Source organism: Polypterus senegalus, chromosome 5 (assembly GCF_016835505.1).
Source record: "Polypterus senegalus isolate Bchr_013 chromosome 5, ASM1683550v1, whole genome shotgun sequence".
Lineage (NCBI taxonomy): Eukaryota > Metazoa > Chordata > Cladistia > Polypteriformes > Polypteridae > Polypterus > Polypterus senegalus.
Window position 1 is genome coordinate 117390757 of NC_053158.1, and position 18447 is coordinate 117409203.

Here is an 18447-nt window from a genome sequence, read left to right on the forward strand (position 1 = left end):
GTGATCAAAATCCGTTAAGTACCGGTAGTTCTCTTGCGAAAAGTGAACAGACATGCAGACAGACAGACTTTGGATTTTATATACAGTATATAGACATAAATTTTATTTTACATAACAAACAAAATTGCAACAGAATACCTAGGTACTGGTAGGTATTTTATCATTTTTAATCTTCCTCCTCTGACATTGAAACATCTCCGAAAAAGGGGACAACCTTGTTATTTACCATTTCATCATAGGGATCCCAATCATTTAATTCATGCTCCTGTTCCCCCTCGTCATCATTGTCCAATAATGCGTCATCCATTGCATTTGAAATTCCACATTTTTAAATAATTTTATTATAATATCAACTCTGACTTTCAACCATGCATTTAGAACAAATTGACACAATGGTTTGTTGAGAGAGACGTCTAATGGCTATAAAATCAAAGTTAGTCCTCCAGGTATTATAGCTGCTATGGTTATATTTTCTTTTAATACTGACTTTGTTCTGTCAGTTACATGACTGTAAAACATGTCCCACACCAACAAACTTTTATTCAATATGTCATTCGGCCATTTTCTCCACGCATTTTCCATCCAGAAATTTACCCCATTTTCATCCATCCAACATTTATCGTGAACATGCACGTAGATACCAGGAGGGAATTTAATTTTTGTTTTTGTTTTTTTTTTTCTTAAATATCAGCATTGGAGTCAATTTCATTCCATCGGCTAAACACGACAGAATCACTGTAAATCGGGTTTTCTCATGACCTGTACTCTGTACCAGAACCAATTTCACACCTTTAGTGTCAACTGTTCTGTTGCCCAAAATATCGAAACACATAGGAGTCTCAACTATATTTCCTATATGAGATAAAATTGTATCGTTTCCTCATCTTGATAATATACCGCGGAAAACGAAATATCTTGTCTTCTAAATCAGCAGGCAGCTTCTGTGCTATTTTAGTTTTTTGACATATCACTAAATCGTTTCTCTTCATGAACCTGGTACACCATCCTGAAGAAGCTTTGAAACTATTGCACTGATCTGGATGCTGTTTGGACCATTTCAATGCTTCAGTTCTTATCGTATTCCTTATAATCACATATTTGTTCTGTCTTTGTTCAGAAAACCATTCAGTGATACAGTTTGCCGGCCATGAGGCAATGCCAGTTCGCAGAACACACTTTGTCGTAGGCATTTTTCTTAATACATTTTCTTGCTTCCTCCAGTCTCAAACCAGTTTCTCAGACACATCAAATTTTGTTGCAGCAGCTCAGTTACCAATTTCTTTTGCCACTTCAATGACTTTTAATTTAAAACCAGCTTCATATTTTCTTCTGATTGAACACTCCATCATAGAAAAGGCATGCTCTTACAATAAAGGTGTATGAGGTCTGATATACAAAAAACACAAAACAGTGCAAATGTCGCTTTGCAATACTGGAACATAGAAAAAAAGGCAATGTTTACTCTCTCAGGTGGGTGTTAGCATATCATAATCTCTTGGACCAATAGCACGGGTTTTCCATATTCGACTTATACAACTGACAACTTTATAAAAAATACTGGAAATTATACGGTAAAATCAAGCCCCAACTAATCCGCGGGAGGACTTTTCCGCAAGTATATACGGTATGTACAACAAGTCCAGTTTTCTTAAACAGATGCACCAGCTGTCGGCCCATAGTTTTGAGCTGACAGAGTTCAGATGTAAACCAGGGAGCAGTATGAGTAAATGAAGGGAGCCAACATATTGAAAGCAGAAGACATTATAATGAACTACTAATTCTATTGGAGATTCAGTAAGAGAAAAAAACAGGCTGTAGGTTGAGTAAACCAATAAAATTCTCAGGTTCTACATGCTTAAAATTATAAAATGTAATGAAATGCTGAGCCTCTGATTTACTAAGAAGTAGGCTAATATCAAACATAATCATGTTATAATCCCAATAAGGTAATTCAATGAAGAGGAGACTATAGGGTAAAATACCAGAGCAGCAAACTAAATCTATAATATAATCTTTGTTATGAGCTGAAAAATGTACAGACTGGGTTAAATTAAAACAGTCAAGTATTTCATTAAAATCCATTGTAAATGTGTCAGTTGAATTGTCAAAGTGTAAAATCACCTCTTAGGATGACATTTGAAGACATGGCACACAGAGTCATTAAAACAATATAAAATTCTGTCCTAAAAGTACTTGAAATCTTAGGAGGTACAGTGGTGTGAAAAACTATTTGCCCCCTTCCTGATTTCTTATTCTTTTGCATGTTTGTCACACAAAATGTTTCTGATCATCAAACACATTTAACCATTAGTCAAATATAACACAAGTAAACACAAAATGCAGTTTTTAAATGATGGTTTTTATTATTTAGGGAGAAAGAAAATCCAAACCTACATGACCCTGTGTGAAAACGTAATTGCCCCCTTGTTAAAAAATAACCTAACTGTGGTGTATCACACCTCAGTTCAATTTCTGTAACCACCCCCAGGCCTGATTACTGCCACACCTGTTTCAATCAAGAAATCACTTAAATAGGAGCTGCCTGACACAGAGAAGTAGACCAAAAGCACCTCAAAAGCTAGACATCGTGCCAAGATCCAAAGAAATTCAGGAACAAATGAGAACAGAAGTAATTGAGATCTATCAGTCTGGTAAAGGTTATAAAGCCATTTCTAAAGCTTTGGGACTCCAGCGAACCACAGTGAGAGCCATTATCCACAAATGGCAAAAACATGGAACAGTGGTGAACCTTCCCAGGAGTGGCTGGCCGACCAAAATTACCCCAAGAGCGCAGAGACGACTCACCCGAGAGGTCACAAAAGATCACAGGACAACGTCTAAAGAACTGCAGGCCTCACTTGCCTCAATTAAGGACAGTGTTCACGACTCCACCATAAGAAAGAGACTGGGCAAAAACGGCGTGCATGGCAGATTTCCAAGACGCAAACCACTGTTAAGCAAAAAGAACATTAGGGCTCGTCTCAATTTTGCTAAGAAACATCTCAATGATTGCCAAGACTTTTGGGAAAATACCTTGTGGACTGATGAGACAAAAGTTGAACTTTTTGGAAGGCAAATGTCCCGATACATCTAGCGTAAAAGGAAAACAGCATTTCAGAAAAAGAACATCATACCAACAGTAAAATATGGTGGTGGTAGTATGATGGTCTGGGGTTGTTTTGCTGCTCCAGGACCTGGAAGGCTTGCTGTGATAGATGGAACCATGAATTCTACTGTCTACCAAAAAATCCTGAAGGAGAATGTCCTGCCATCTGTTCATCAACTCAAGCTGAAGCGATCTTGGGTACTGCAACAGGACAACGACCCAAAACACACCAGCAAATCCACCTCTGAATGGCTGATTAGGCCACTCCAAAGTCTTCATTTTGTTTTTCTTCAAAGTCCTGACCTGAATCCAATTGAGATGCTATGGCATGACCTTAAAAAGGCAGTTCATGCTAGAAAACCCTCAAATAAAGCTGAATTACAACAATTCTGCAAAGATGAGTGGGCCAAAATTCCTCCAGAGCTGTAAAGACTCATTACAAGTTATCGCAAACGCTTGATTGCAGTTATTGCTGCTAAGGGTGGCCCAACCAGTTATTAGGTTCAGGGGGCAATTACTTTTTCACACAGGGCCATGTAGGTTTGGATTTTTTCTCCGAAATAATAAAAACCATCATTTAAAAACTGCATTTTGTGTTTACTTGTGTTATATTTGACCAATGGTTAAATGTGTTTGATGAACAGAAACATTTTGTGTGACAAACATGCAAAAGAATAAGAAATCAGGAAGGGGGCAAATAGTTTTTCACACCACTGTATATATAAAAACAGCAATTATAGTAGGTGATGGTCCACAGATTTTGCTGGCCAGCAGTTCAAAAGAAGAAAAATCAGGAAGATAACCAGTGATAGTTTCAGGTTTTCCCAATAAATTATTGCAAAAAACCCTCCTCTCTCTGAGGAATGGGATTTAGAAATATTGACCAACCCCGGTGGAAATGCTTGGTTTAAATGAAAATAATCACCTAGTTGCTGCCAAGTTTGCATGAAACCTAAACAGTCCAACTTAGTGTCCATAATAAAGTCACTAATCAGCTAAGACTTATTGGAAATAGATTGAGTATTAAACAATCTAAACTTTAAAGTATCGATAGATAGACATTTGATCCAGTGATTTTATCAGTGGTCTCAGCATGCATGTAATCTATGCAATATCCCGAAGTATGTAGATAATGATAGCGTTAACATCTATCAGACCAAAGTGTAAAAATATTCCCACTGCCAATACTGCTGAAATGAAGACAGTGCGGAGATACCTGATGAATATATTTTGAGTGTTGGAGAATGACGCGATAGAGCAGAAGATCATAAAGCATAATTTATCCAAAGTCGATAGAGTTTGTCCGACAAGTATTTTAATATAGCAGTAGTAGCTACAGTAGCCAACAAAGATGACAGAATGATTTGTAATAGCCAGTTAGAGTTTACCATGATAGGTTTACAAAAACTGTCATCCAAGCAGATTTCAGATTTACAGCTAGCCCTTATACCCCTCACTTATCCAAACAGCTGTGTTCAGATAACATGTTAGCCAGTAGTCCGTCACTGTTACCAGTGTGATTTACTGCGCAGATTCAGCAATCAACAAAAGGCAGTATCCACCACCTATTCATCAATTCTAAACACCAAAGCAGAGAATCAGTGAGAAAGTTTCCACTTACCCATACAGATTTTAGCTAGCATGGCGCGGCTCAACATGGGGCTTGCGTCAAAAGAGCAAAGAACATCAAGGACAGGAATGTGTAGTATTAAATTATAATCCAAAGCAACGGCGAAGGCAGATTTTGTACCAGGCATAAAATCCAGAACGAAGGATAAAAATAAAGGAAAAATAATTAAAACAGATAAAATGCACAAACAGAGCATCAGGAAGCAGCGGTAGACAAACACACCAGCACTCACGTTAACCTAGGTGATAAGTTAACAGGTAATTTATTACAGCTCTGTAATAAATGTAACATGTAGAACAATTGCTAATCTTTTGGATACTTCAATACCTTTCGTTGATATATTCCAATTAAATCTTTTCTATGTTCTCTGACTGATTAATGGGAACTATCTCTAACTTGTTTCGAAAAACATAAATTTCTATGCTATACTGACTTGTAATTTACTTGTAATATTATAACATTTATAAGATAAAATTAAAGCAAATGTGTCAAAAATATATCGGCATCTTCTTTATTGTTATTTTAAATTTATACTGTCTGTTTTCATTACATGGCTGTTTTCTTTTGTAATTAAAATTGAATGGTAATAGCACAGATTTTCTAATTTATTCACTGAGTAAATGTTTGCAGCCTTGAAAAAAAGAAATATCCATTTAAAACTACCACTGTCTTTTGTGATAGGTTAACAGGTAATGAACCCCTGTCTATCCTGCCTATAACTGTGGAGTCCGAAGAGGCAGTAGGGAAGACTCACTACAAATTATGCGACAGGCTGAAGCTGGAAAGGAAGCAAAGGCGGATGTGTAGACGTGACCCTGGAGTGGCAGAAACATTGATGGAGGCCATAAGTATGAGTGCACTTGAATGCCAGTACCAGTTTAGGTTTGAGAGATGGAACTGCACTTTGGATGGACGATTTAGATCCAATCTGCTTAAGAGAGGTAACTGTCAATCTCCTACTGAAAAGGCAAACAAACAAAACTTTGGAAATGTGTATTCTTTTTTAGATATAAACTGACTTCACATTTTTGTAAACAGGGTTGTCCTTTTAATTTCCTAAGCAAACTGATTCTAGTCCACTCTGTTGTGTAAGTTACCTTTTTCAGTACAAAGAAACATTGCCAGCTTGAATGGCAACTCAAAATTAAATTTGATGTTAGTGTGTCGTTTTGCTGGAGCCTACCACTCAATTGGTTTGCCCTAAGCTTTGTGTACATTGCTAAAGGCACAGCTTCTGTCTCCTTAATCATCCGTACCCTTCAGAACATGTAGTTGATATGCCTAATATACCTGGTAAAGTAAGTATATTACTGGAACAAAAGGAGCTAACAAGCTTATCACGATGTGGTTAGTAAACTGAAGTCATGGAAAGTAGTTTGTATATTAATGTGCTTTATCTAAGTAATAATATTTTTATGTATTTTCTATAGATCAAAACAGTATAATAATAGCTGAGAACAGGTCATTGATTTTACTAGAAATTTTTGCAATATACTGTGTAAGAACTGATAAGTGTTTAATTTGTATTGCAATTGCCAGATTTCTTGTGAAAAATGGTAATTTTTATGAGTTTGAATGATTTATTTGAGAGGCTTACAGCTAAGGGGCCCATGCATGAAGATGCATGTTATACTAATCCCAGAGACCACAGATTTTCCATTGCTGTATTGCCTGGAATTCATCCATCGTATTATGTAAGGGTCAGTATTATTTCATTTATTCTAAATGCTGCTGTATCATACTTCTAAATGAATTATTATTCTAAATAATTAAGCAATGGGAAAAATAAAAGGCATAATTACTATCTGAGTAAAATAGACTAAAAGTCTTGGGATGAAAAGTATTTGAAGACAGTAAACATTATGCTTAACTTGGCAGGTCTTTTTGAGAAAGGAACCACTTGTTCCTTATCTGGTTTTAATTTGTAATAGTGAGGAATTACATCACCACAATAAAAATGGGTCAACAGAGTGTGAGACAGCATAATGTATGATGACCAGTTTTGAGTAAAATATGTGATGAAAGCCACATCTGTTTTAGATTAGTTTTTAATGAGTGCTATTACTTCATACATGTTGTAGAAAAATTCAGACATCACTTCATTCCCTTAATGTGACAGCTTCATTTCATTGCTTCAGCAAATAGATCTGCTTTTCTTTTATCAAATAACTAAAGTAAATTCAGTTTTATAAGGCATATATGGCAACATATCCAATGTTGAATTCAGTTTTTATTGTATTAAATTAACCCTTAAAAGTACATATATCAGTGTTGTTTTCACATACCGTATACTTTCAGTAACACTGACGAATTTTGCTGTAAGCAGGATTCAGTGACTAAATACCACTTTTGTCTTATAGTTTGAAACAGATTGACTGCTAAAACAGAAAAGCATAGGATCTCTTCAACTGTGTTTAATAAGCATATTAACAAGAGGGTTTTCTACTCCTTAACTAAACCTAAGCCTATATCTGACATGTTCAGAATGTTTATGTCCATGGACACCTGTATGTGGCAAATGCATATTTCCATGTACATAACAGGGTTATGCAGGCATTCTTTCATAAACTGATTCTTCGTTATTTAATGGCACCTTTGCTGAAGGTAAGATTTGTGTACATTATTTACATTCACAAAAGATTTGTAATAGGTAGTTCAGTTGCTGTTAGGCTGATGACAGTTCTATAGAAGAAAAAAGCTTAAAAAAAGTAATTTAGGTGTACTTTGTGATGTACATCATCCATGGTCAAGTAATGATTTGCATCAAGAAAATGACTTCTGCATCATGAGTGCAAAAAGAAAAGTGAAACATTGAAAATAAACAGAATGGTGAAATAACAATAGTGAGCACTGTACTTGCAAAAAATGTTTTTCAGTGTACCCCGTCTTATTGACAAAACATATTTAATGAGGCTGCCATTACTAAGCAGCACAGCTAAAAATGTCACTCATTTAGACTCTGTTTTAAAATTATACATTTTTCTAAAGTCACAGTAGCAGAACTACTCTCTTTTGGGGAAATGCTCTGGCGAAGAGTTGCTTACATGAGGTCAATCATGAATTAAATTTACTTACAAGTACATCAGATAACCTGTTGGTGTGCTGCATGTTTTAGAAATTTTATAAAACAAGATTAGTTTCAGGGATTTATCTTGTTATGAAATTACTTATGATATTCACTTAACAAAAAAGGTACAGACTAACCTCTTAGGTTCATCTCTAAATGGGGGATAGGAAGAAATTTCAAAACCAGTTAAGTGGTTACTTGTAAACTCTTACCTGTCTCAGTCCGTGCTGTACCCTGTGTATTTCACCCATAGTACCTCAAAGGTAGACTGCTTGCACCTGGACATGTCTATACTTACAGACCTTTACTTTAACCCAGCTTACCACCAACAGAGGCTTCACAAGGGTATCACCTTATGCCATTAAAAGACCAAAGTTAGACAAATAATGAACAATCTAACCTCACTGCAGTGTTAGTAGGTCAGACAGAGACACTGGCTTTAAGCTTTCCTTAAAAAGTTATATTTATAGAAATTGTATCTTGCATATTGTAATCTTTTTAGTTAGTCAATAAAAAGTATCATTTTGCTTGACTTTTCATTTCGTCCATAATGGCTAACACAGTACAACCCCTACTACTATAGCAATTGTATCAAAACCAATAGCAACAAGTATAAAGCTATGAATAAAATTATACAACCCAGGTGGGTTAACACTAGAATCCCTGAAGCCTTTGAAAATCCCAGGCCACCTTAAATTCCTTCACATCTCTTCATTAACATTTTTTGTTTTGTAAATGTGTCAATCAGCACAAGCAGCAAGCAGTCTGCTATCCCATCCCCCACTGCCACAGCTTAACTTGGGCAAAAAGTTCTCCCAGCTCAAGTTTGTTTACCTGGCTTTGAGGTGCCTGGAGTTGTATAGTGTAAATAATATATCAATATTTGGAACACATGCATTTCATGTGTGTTCCATGTCTACAACAATATATGTAAATGTAGGATGTCAAGAAATGTTGAACACATACCTGAAACAAACTTTTTTCATGTTATAGTATTAATGACAACATTTTGGCATGAAGTATATAAGTGCACTTGTTTTGTTATACGTGTACCTTTTGTGAAAGTGTTTATTTAATATTTGGACTTCAGTTTTCACACATTATACATTGATATCCACAAAATTCATTCCAGTAGGACTGCTCAGTCCGAGAGTGGAGCATTTGAACAAGTCTGGGTTCTTTGAAGTCACCCCCACATTTTAATGGCTGGGGTAAACTGTAATGTAAAACTATATTGCTCGTGTCTTTCTGATCAGTACTAAATCCTAAGGGGCCTGTGCCTTGCGCCTCATGTTGACAGTAGATCTATGAGTGTCTGATGGCCAGTGTGTAATGTGAATGCCTGTCCATAAAGAAATCTGTGCCACCATTCGCAAAGTAGAGCTTCACACAAACACCCAGAGTATTTTTGTCCAGCTGGACAAAGGTGAAGGCAATGGGTTGTTTAGTACCATTTTGTATCTGTATCTGTCCTGCTTCAAGATACAGACAGATTCTGAGCAGGCAGGAGATCAGGACCAAGGAACATCCACCCTCAGCAGATGATTTAGTTGGGGTTATGGTGGTAGGGTACTGTGGCAGAAATTGAAAATGGTATTTGAATACTCCAAAAAGTGGAGTCATATAGGCTGCATTTGTGGGCCTGTGGATACGCTGGATTGCTTTGAAATGACATTTGAGTGGAGAGAGAGGCCATTGTCAGTCAGACAAAATTACACAAACTCAATGGAAGGCACTAAGAAAAGCATTAATCACCATTCAGTGTGAGGTGATGAGTAGCTAATAATTTCAATACCGTTTGGAGACATTCATCATGGGCAGCTGGATTTGGGCAATGCATGACAATGTAATTTTGATAGATGACTACCCCAGGAATTCCAGCAAAGATAGTAGACATCACCTTCTGAAAAAATCTGGGTGCAAAACTGAGACAAATGGTATCCTAGTATAAAGAAACATCCCATTGTGGGTTGCAAAGGTAATCAAATCTCTCCTTATAGGGTGGAGAGGAATCTGCAGGTACCTCTGACAAAGGTCCAATTTGAAAAATACCTTAGAGACATTGAACTGGGTGGTGAGTGCCTTCAGTGGTTGGCAATGTGTTTTGACCTATTATTACTGCTTTGTTGACAGCCCAGAGGTTCAAACCCTCACCTTATTTTTTTTTTTGCTTTCTTTAGGTTTGAGACCCAAAGCGAGGCATTAACTGGTTTAATGATGACCACCTCCAACAGGCTGCATAGTATTAGCAAATGTCACAATCTTTTGGAGGGCAAGGGGATCTCAAGGGAAAGGCTGAATAACAGGGCACATGAAGGGTTTAAGCAGTGGCTGGTTAAAAGGTGAGAGACAACCCAAACCTCTGAAAAGAGCTGGCCATTGCTGAAGCCATAGTGAGCTGCCAGTCAGGACAACCTTCTGGTGTTATAATGATCAAAGTCCAGGCCTAACAAGTTGACAGGCAGATAGCATACAGGTAGAGAGAGTGTACCCACTATTTCAGATTTAGTGCTGCCATTACTACATAGGGCAGCAGATGAAGCAGTGATAATTAAGTGAGAGAAAAACTGTTTGACAATGGCCAAATTGTGGCAGTTTAGTCTCTGCTTAGTGTCTAACAACAGAGGAGGACAGACACTGTCCATCTCCAAAGTACTAATTTTGAAGGTGGGGACTGTGGTGCTCATTAAGTGAATATTTATTATTGCAGTCTGAGTGGAAGATGACTATGCCTTTGGTAGAGATAAAGCAGGGGCCGAATGACAGACTTTTGCAAAGTGGATAAATGTACTTCAGTTTCGGTGCCAGTGTCCCTCTGCAGAGCAGCTCAGAGCTCTAGATCGATGACCAGTAGAGCTGCAGTCCCTGCAGTCCAATCTAGAAATAACTTGTAACCACCTCATATAGTGAAAGCATGTCCCTGTCAGCAGAACAGGATGCTTCAATAACTGGTGCAACTGGCTGGTGCTGAACCAAGTTTAGCAGCAAGTTCAGCACCTGATTGAATTTAAAATGCCATGTCAATAGCTTTTGTGAGAATCATATCATCAGGTATTATCAGCAATCTTTAATGAACTTTAAGGCTACTGGCATATTTCCCAAGTTGGTCCTTAATGCATTATACAGTATAACTTGGTGAACTTCCAAATGCTGGGTAAACCTTGCAAGACAGTCACAAATTGATTAACTGACTTGCCCATCTGCTGATGACGCTGATGGAAGAGGATTGTTTGGATGATGACACTTTGAGGTGTAAAAAATGAGATTCCAGGGGGCTTACTGATGTGGAATATTCAGCCACAGTTCCAAGGGTTTTAAAGGTTCATTGGCTTTCAGTGCCTAGGTAGCACACAAGTATGACCATTTTATGAGTATTGCTCAACACTGCCAGACCAGCAGCTGTTAAATAAGTATTTAAAAGATTCAATCCTGCAAAATCACAGCACTGGAGGCACCCCCAGCAGCATAAGGAATGCAGAAGGTGGTAGAAATGAAAACTCCATCCTCATCCGCAATGTTCTATTGCCAAAACGAAGAGGCACAATGGTTAGTATGCATGCAGCAACTCTTTACTTGACTTAATACATCACATCGCAAAAAAAACAATATTCACTAATGCATGCAAAGCCTGCATGAAGCATAGCACTTTCTGTACATATTTAACAACATCCTTTAAGCCAGTGCTTCTCAATTATTTTCTGTCATGCCCCCCCTAGGAAGAAGAAAACATCTTGCACCTCCCGTGCGACTATAAATAGTATCCTTTGTCTATAAAATTGTTATAAGTACACCTCTGCATAACACTGTATCCTTATTAACGTATAAGAGAATAAAAAAAGAAAGAAATATGGACCAATTTACAACAAAGAATAGCTTTATTAAATGTAACAGAAAAGATTTAAAGTGCATTCTAAATTAAAAAAAAAATTAAAATAAAAATAAAAAAGCATGTTCCCCGTGGGTGCGCGCCCCACTATTTGAGAAGCACTGCTCTAAGCCAAGTATTTTCAACCTTCTTTTACCGAGGGCCGCAAGCTTTGGTGTCAACAAGATAATTTCAGCAGGGCTATGCATTAAAACTCCAAGGTCCATGAGGCCCTGCTGGAAAATCGGTGCACCTCCATGTGGCAGGGATGGCTCCATCTGGCGGCCTGAGAGTATTGGCTGGGATTACCTGCCGGCCTTATACCACAACACTTATTCTAAAATTTATTGATTAGATCCAGCTGTATTTTAAAAAAGTTTGGAACAGGTCCTCTAAGTGAAAATTTTATTTTTTTCCAATTTCAAATAGCATAGAACATCAATTACTCACTGATTTTAAGAGGTGGCGTGGGATTCTTCCAATAGATAAGTCTACGTGCTAGTAGCGAGGTAAAGGCAATTACAATTTGTTTGTCCTTCTCCAATTTAAGCCCATTTGGAACTACACCCAACACAGATGTTAAAGGGTTAGGTGTGATTGTGAAACCAAGGCTATCTGAGGGGCGTTTAAAGATTTTTGTCTTAAATGATGTTAATTTGGTGCATACCCACAACAGCCCAGTAAGGCTTGAGCTAGATTGCAATGTTCACAGGTTGAATCTTGCCCTGGATATATTTTGGATAGTTTTAAACATAATACAAGATGCTTCATAAAAGATTTTAAGCTGAATGCTTTCCGCATATGGAGCTAGAGTGTATTCTGTGCATGGCTGCATTCCTCTCCTTTTCTGAAATATAAATTGAAAGCACTTTTCCCCACCATACCCTGGAATCTTTGAAAGGAAGGGACTTCAATATGTTTTTATATATTGTTTAGATTCTATCTGAGCCTTCAAGACTGATCAGTATTTCTTCTGGAATAGAAATAGGTGGGAGGTGATGAAATTTATACAGGTTCAATTTAGCAAAGTTTCTAATTAAGAAGTAGTGGAAAAATTGTTGATGAGAAGTTAAATTTGATGCTCAATTGTTCGTAGGATACAAAGACATTTTCTGCGTACATATCTCTTAAGTGTTTTAATCCTGGACATTTTCCAAGGATGAAGTACTGTGTATATTTGAGAGTAGAGAAAAAATGTAGTGATCATGTAGAGGTGCAACAGAGCTTCTCTGTCTTACATGCTTCCTACATTGGTTCCATATTCTGAGTGAATGGAGGGCAATTGGATTATTAGTGTGTTGAAGATAATTTATAATTACAGGGGCAGAGGAACAGGGACTACACAATAAAGAAGTACAGAAAGATTTTAATTCTGTTGCAGACCAGGCTTGTGTATTTTCATCAATTTGTGTTGATGTCCAGAGGCCTCATGCATAACGGCGATCGTAGAATTCATGGCGTACCGACAAAAGCAAAAATGTACGTACGCACAAAAAAATCCAGATGCATAAATCTGTGTGTTCACCAACTTCCACGTTCTTCCACTACATAAATCCCAGTCAGCATGAAAAGTAACGCCACGCACCTGCCGCCTATTCCGTGGACCATTATATTGTTACAAGTTAATTACAATCAAATGCCATAAACTAATAAAGAATATGCAGTTAATTTCAGTGTATTTGATAAAGCCGCATCAGGGATGTGGATCTAAAAAAGAAAGGAAAACCACACTGTAACAAAAGCACTGCTTTGACGCTGGGTGCCGCCAGTTTGCAAAACTGAGCAGAGAATTTGCATACGCCAAGCATTTAGCTGCCATGAAAATGTGTGTGGCTTTACACCAAATCTAAGTTTTATACATCACGATGAGAGCGTAGAAATGGGCTTATGCAACATTTTTGTGTGTACGCACCTATTACTAATGAGGCTCCAGGTCTTTATAACCTGTATATTTGCCACCCGAAAATAAAATTGAAAGTTAGGTAGTGACATGTCACCTTCAACTTTAGGTTGTTGTAGAGTCACCATTGGGATGAATGGATATTTCAATTCCAAATAAATGAGGTTATGACTGCATCTAATTTCTTAAAATGATTTGTTAATGTATATGGGGATGCCTTGAAATAAAAAAAGAAACTTGGGAAGGATGTTCATTTTGACAGTGTTGATTCTCCCTGCCAATGTGAGATTTAGGGTAGACCACCTATTCATCCATCCATTATCCAACCTGCTATATCCTATCTACAGAGTTACGGGGGTCAGGAGCCAATCCCAGCCAACACAGGGCGCAAGGCAGGAAACAAACCCCGGGCAGGGAACCAGCTCACCGCAGACCACCTAGTCGTGTCTTGTTTCATTTTTCTATGCAGACAGCAAAATTTTGTTGAAAAAGAACTTTGTTTGTTAATTTTACCCCTAGGTATTTAAACTAATCTGCTAAGATAAACGGGAAGGTGTCTGGTCTAATATTGTATGCTAGAGAGTTCACTGGAAGATGCACACGTTTATTCAGATTGAATTTGAGTCCAGATAGTGCTAATCTGCTAGTGTTTTTAGGACTGCTAGCACAGAATTTTGTGAATCAGATATATACAGTACCATATCATCTGCATGTAGTGATATTTTTTGTACAAGTAATTATCTGATAATCCCCTTTATCTCTGATGCATTTTAAAGGTAAACAGCCAATGACTCAATGGTGATTGCAAAGAACAATGGTGATAGGGGGCATCCTTGTTGAGTACCACATTCTAATTTGAAATACAGTAATCCCTCCTCGATCGCGGGGGTTGCGTAACAGAACCCCCCGTGATAGATGAAAATCCGCGAAGTAGAAACCATATGTTTGTATGGTTATTTTTATATATTTTAAGCCCTTATAAGCTCTCCCACACTGTTAACATTATTAGAGCCCTCTAGACATGAAATAACACCCTTTAGTCAAAAGTTTAAACTGTGCTCCATGACAAGACAGAGATGACAGTTCTTTCTCACAATTAAAAGAATGCAAACATATCTTCCTCTTCAAAGAATGCATGTCAGGAGCAGAGAATGACAGAGAGAGAGAGCGCGTGACAGAAAAGCAAACAATCAAAAAATCAATATGTGCTTTTGGGCTTTTAAGTATGCCGAAGCACCGCGATAAAGCGGCATTTTTTAGAGGAGCGTCCATATCTTCTAAGCAAACAGCCTCTGTGCAAACACCCCCTCCGTCAGGCGCAGAGAATGTCAGAGAGGGTGAGAGAGAGAGAGAGAGAGAAAAGCAAACAATCAAGCACCGCGCGGGAAGCATATCTTATATCATTGAGGAATTTTAGTTAATATGTAATACATGCTCTGATTCGATAGCTTCTAAGCCATCCGCCAATAGCGTCCCTTATATGAAATCAACTGGGCAAACAAACTGAGGAAGCATGTACCATAAATTACAAGACCCATTGTCCGCAGAAATCTGCGAACCAGCGAAAAATCCGTGATATATATTTAGATATGCTTACATTTAAAATCCGCGATAGAGTGAAGCCGCGAAAGTCGAAGCGCGATATAGCAAGGGATTACTGTAGTCTGAAATAATGTTGTTAATATAAACTGAGGCTTCTGGATGAGTATAGATGAGTATAAAAATGCTTTTGCTGCATCCAAAAATAATAACATCTCAGGGGTGTTGGATATAATGGGTAAATATATTGCATTAAACAAAGTTCAAAGGTTAGACGCCAAGTGTCTGCCTTTAATAAATACAGTTTGGTTTTGTGATATTACACAAGGAATCACTTTATCAGTCCTTCTGGGTAGAACTTTGGAGAGTATCTTAATGTCATTATTCAGGAGTGAGATTGGTGAGTATGATGTTCACTGTAGTAAGTTTTTATTTTTCTTGGGAAAGATGGTAATTAATGTTTGGCGAAACGTTTGAGGTAGAATTTTGCTGTTTCTAGTTTCTATAAACATTTCTAGTAATAGTAGAGTTAACTTATTTGAGAATTTTAAAAATAAAATTCCATAGGGCCTGCTGTTTTTCCACTTTGAAGTAAGTTTATAGCATCTAGTAATTCAGAGGGTTATTCAGTTCCACTGCACTAAGAGCATCTAGCTGTGGTGTCTGTAATGAATCAAAAAAATTCATTAGATTTTGTTTTATTTTCTTTAAACTGAGTAGAATATAAGAACATATAGTACTCTTTAAATGTGTGAGTTATATTTTATTGGTCAATTATTTTATCTCTGTCTGTGTTGTTAATTACTGTGATTGAATTGAGGACTTCCAGCTTCTGGATTTGTTGATCTAAAATCTTTTTAGACTTCTCTCTGTGTTCATAATAATGATGTCGCGATTTAAAGATGAGCTGTTCAGTTTCTTTAGTTGTCAAGAGGTTAAATTCCTGTCTTTTCCTATAAAGTGCCTTATTTGGAGACATGGGGTATTCTAGATCTACTCTGGTAATTTTGCTAATTGACCCAGACACCACCTTGGTTTCCAATTAATTAAGATGCCAGGTACAAAATGAGTGTGTAGGGCATAGTTATTTAAGCTCCATGATTAGAGGGACGTGGTCTGAGATTACAAGAGTGTTGTACTTACAAGATTTGATAATGGGCAAAAAACTATTGTCTATGAAGAAATAATCAGTTCTTGAGTAACAATGATGTACTGGCGAGCAATGTTCTCTCCGCGCACAGATCGTCAGTGACGTCGCCCTGTGAAGTGAGGTAAAGGCATCAGACTGTCATTTACACGTGTAAATACCCAGCGAGCCACATTAGCTAGCACATTTTATTTCGTTGAGTGACCAGTCCGCTGCACTATCTACTGTACTTCACTCAGTTTACTTTCTCTAGACATACAGTAGTGCATTAAATTAACAGTTTTCGTGTCGATTTCATTAAATTAACAGTCTTCGTGTCAATATTTTAAAATGTTGAAGAGAAAAAACATGTACAACAAGTTGTAAAGAAATGCAAAATAAGAAAGCACGAGATTCATTTAACCCGGAATGGTTAAAAGTAAAAGTAACCACAGATACGCCAGATTCAAGGAATGTTGCGGTTGAATTAGGTTGCATATACAAATACTCAGACGAGAATGGACTTAAGTGTAAGTTCTGTGCTGCTAATTCAAGTAATAAGGCTAACAAAGACAACGAATATGTCACCGGAAAGCGTTGGGATATGTGGAAGCTTGACTACTGTAAACGACATTTATCGTTGCATGTTTGGTTGAAACAAGTACTGAGCGAGAAAAACGAATTGAGCATAATGAGCACCAGCGATCAAACAAGGAGCCAGTTCGAATCTTAATGGATAATGTCCTTCTTGCCATCAGGATGAACGCTTCGATGCTGTCAGTTCAAATGATTCAAGACCATATGGGAAAATATGTTTCTATACCAGACAGTTGGCAAAGTAAGAACTACACCTTTGAGTTGTTGAAGCAATCAACAAAGTAGTTGCAAACAACATATTTATAGAACTACGAGCTGCATCATTCCACACGCTCATTGTTGATGAAAGTACTGACATAACAGTACATAAAATGCTAATCATGTACTTTAAATATCGTCCAACAAATTTGTGTGATTACAAAACCGTTTTTGGTGGGATCATTTAGCTAACAGCATGTGATGCTTCAGCCCTTGAAGCAGCAATATGACAATACTACACTGATCATCGACTCGATATGAACTGCATGGTTATGATAATGTCAGATGGGGCATCAGTTATGTTAGGCCGTCGGAAGAGATTGGCCGCTTTACTCAAAGCAACGGTTCCTTATCTTGCTGAACAGCACTTTGTTGCTCACCGAGAAGACTTGGCACTTACTGATTCTTGGAAGGATGTTTGTTTGTTTACAAATATTGAGATTTTTTTTCTTCATTTTTATTACTATTTAATTTAATATTGTTTCTTTGTATCAGTATACTACTGCTGGATTATGTGAATTTCCCCTTGGGTTTAATAAAGTATCTATCTATCTATCTATCTATCTATCTATCTATCTATCTATCTATCTATCTATCTATCTATCTATCTATCTATCTATCTATCTATCTATCTATCTATCTATCTATCTATCTAGATTCTGTTGCATACTGTTTATACTTTATTTAGTGGATCTTCAGTTAAAAAAGGTGCACTTAAAGAATTGGCAAATGTAAATGATATGGATGTAATGTCTTTTTGACCAATTCATGAAGTTCGTTGGTTGTCACGTCACTTTGCTGTCAGTGCTTTTGTTAAAAATCTCGATGTTTTAGCTGCATACTGTGAAGAACAAGTGCAAGATTGCAATGATCCTGTTTGTAATTATGTTTTGAAATCATTACGAGATCCACTGTATCAGATTGCTCTGTATACAGCAAATGATGTTTTAACTGAATTAGCAAATTTATCAATGTTATTACAACAAAGTAATTTATTACCAATTGAAGCACATCAACTTTGGTTTCCTAAAATCTGTAAATTGGAAGCATAATACCTGGGTGAGAATGTTTACTGGAATGATAAAGCCAAGCAAATTTTGAGTGAAAATAAAGGCATTGACACAAGACAAACCACACAGTTTATACGATCAGTCTGTGATCACTTAAAGGTAAGATTTCCAGTGGATGAAGTACAATTTTGGTCAGCTTTTGATTCCACAGGTTTGAAAAACTGTGCATTTAATTTTGTTGTCAAAGAGATAAAAGAACTGTGCGTAAAGTATAAAGATTTGTTACATACAACAAATGATGAGTTGATTATTACTCAATAGAATGACTTCAAATTTCAGATCAGAGAGA

General features: G+C 37.1%; 1 protein-coding gene across 1 annotated transcript in view; it reads left to right on the forward strand.

Annotated features, from left to right (window-relative positions):
* The window catches only part of wnt9a (wingless-type MMTV integration site family, member 9A), a 404562-nt gene that overhangs the window by 294558 nt on the left and 91557 nt on the right, over positions 1-18447 (forward strand). The window contains exon 2 of the mRNA XM_039753274.1: positions 5418-5677. Coding sequence (XP_039609208.1) covers positions 5418-5677 — 260 coding nt within the window. The remainder of the gene's footprint in view (positions 1-5417; positions 5678-18447) is intronic.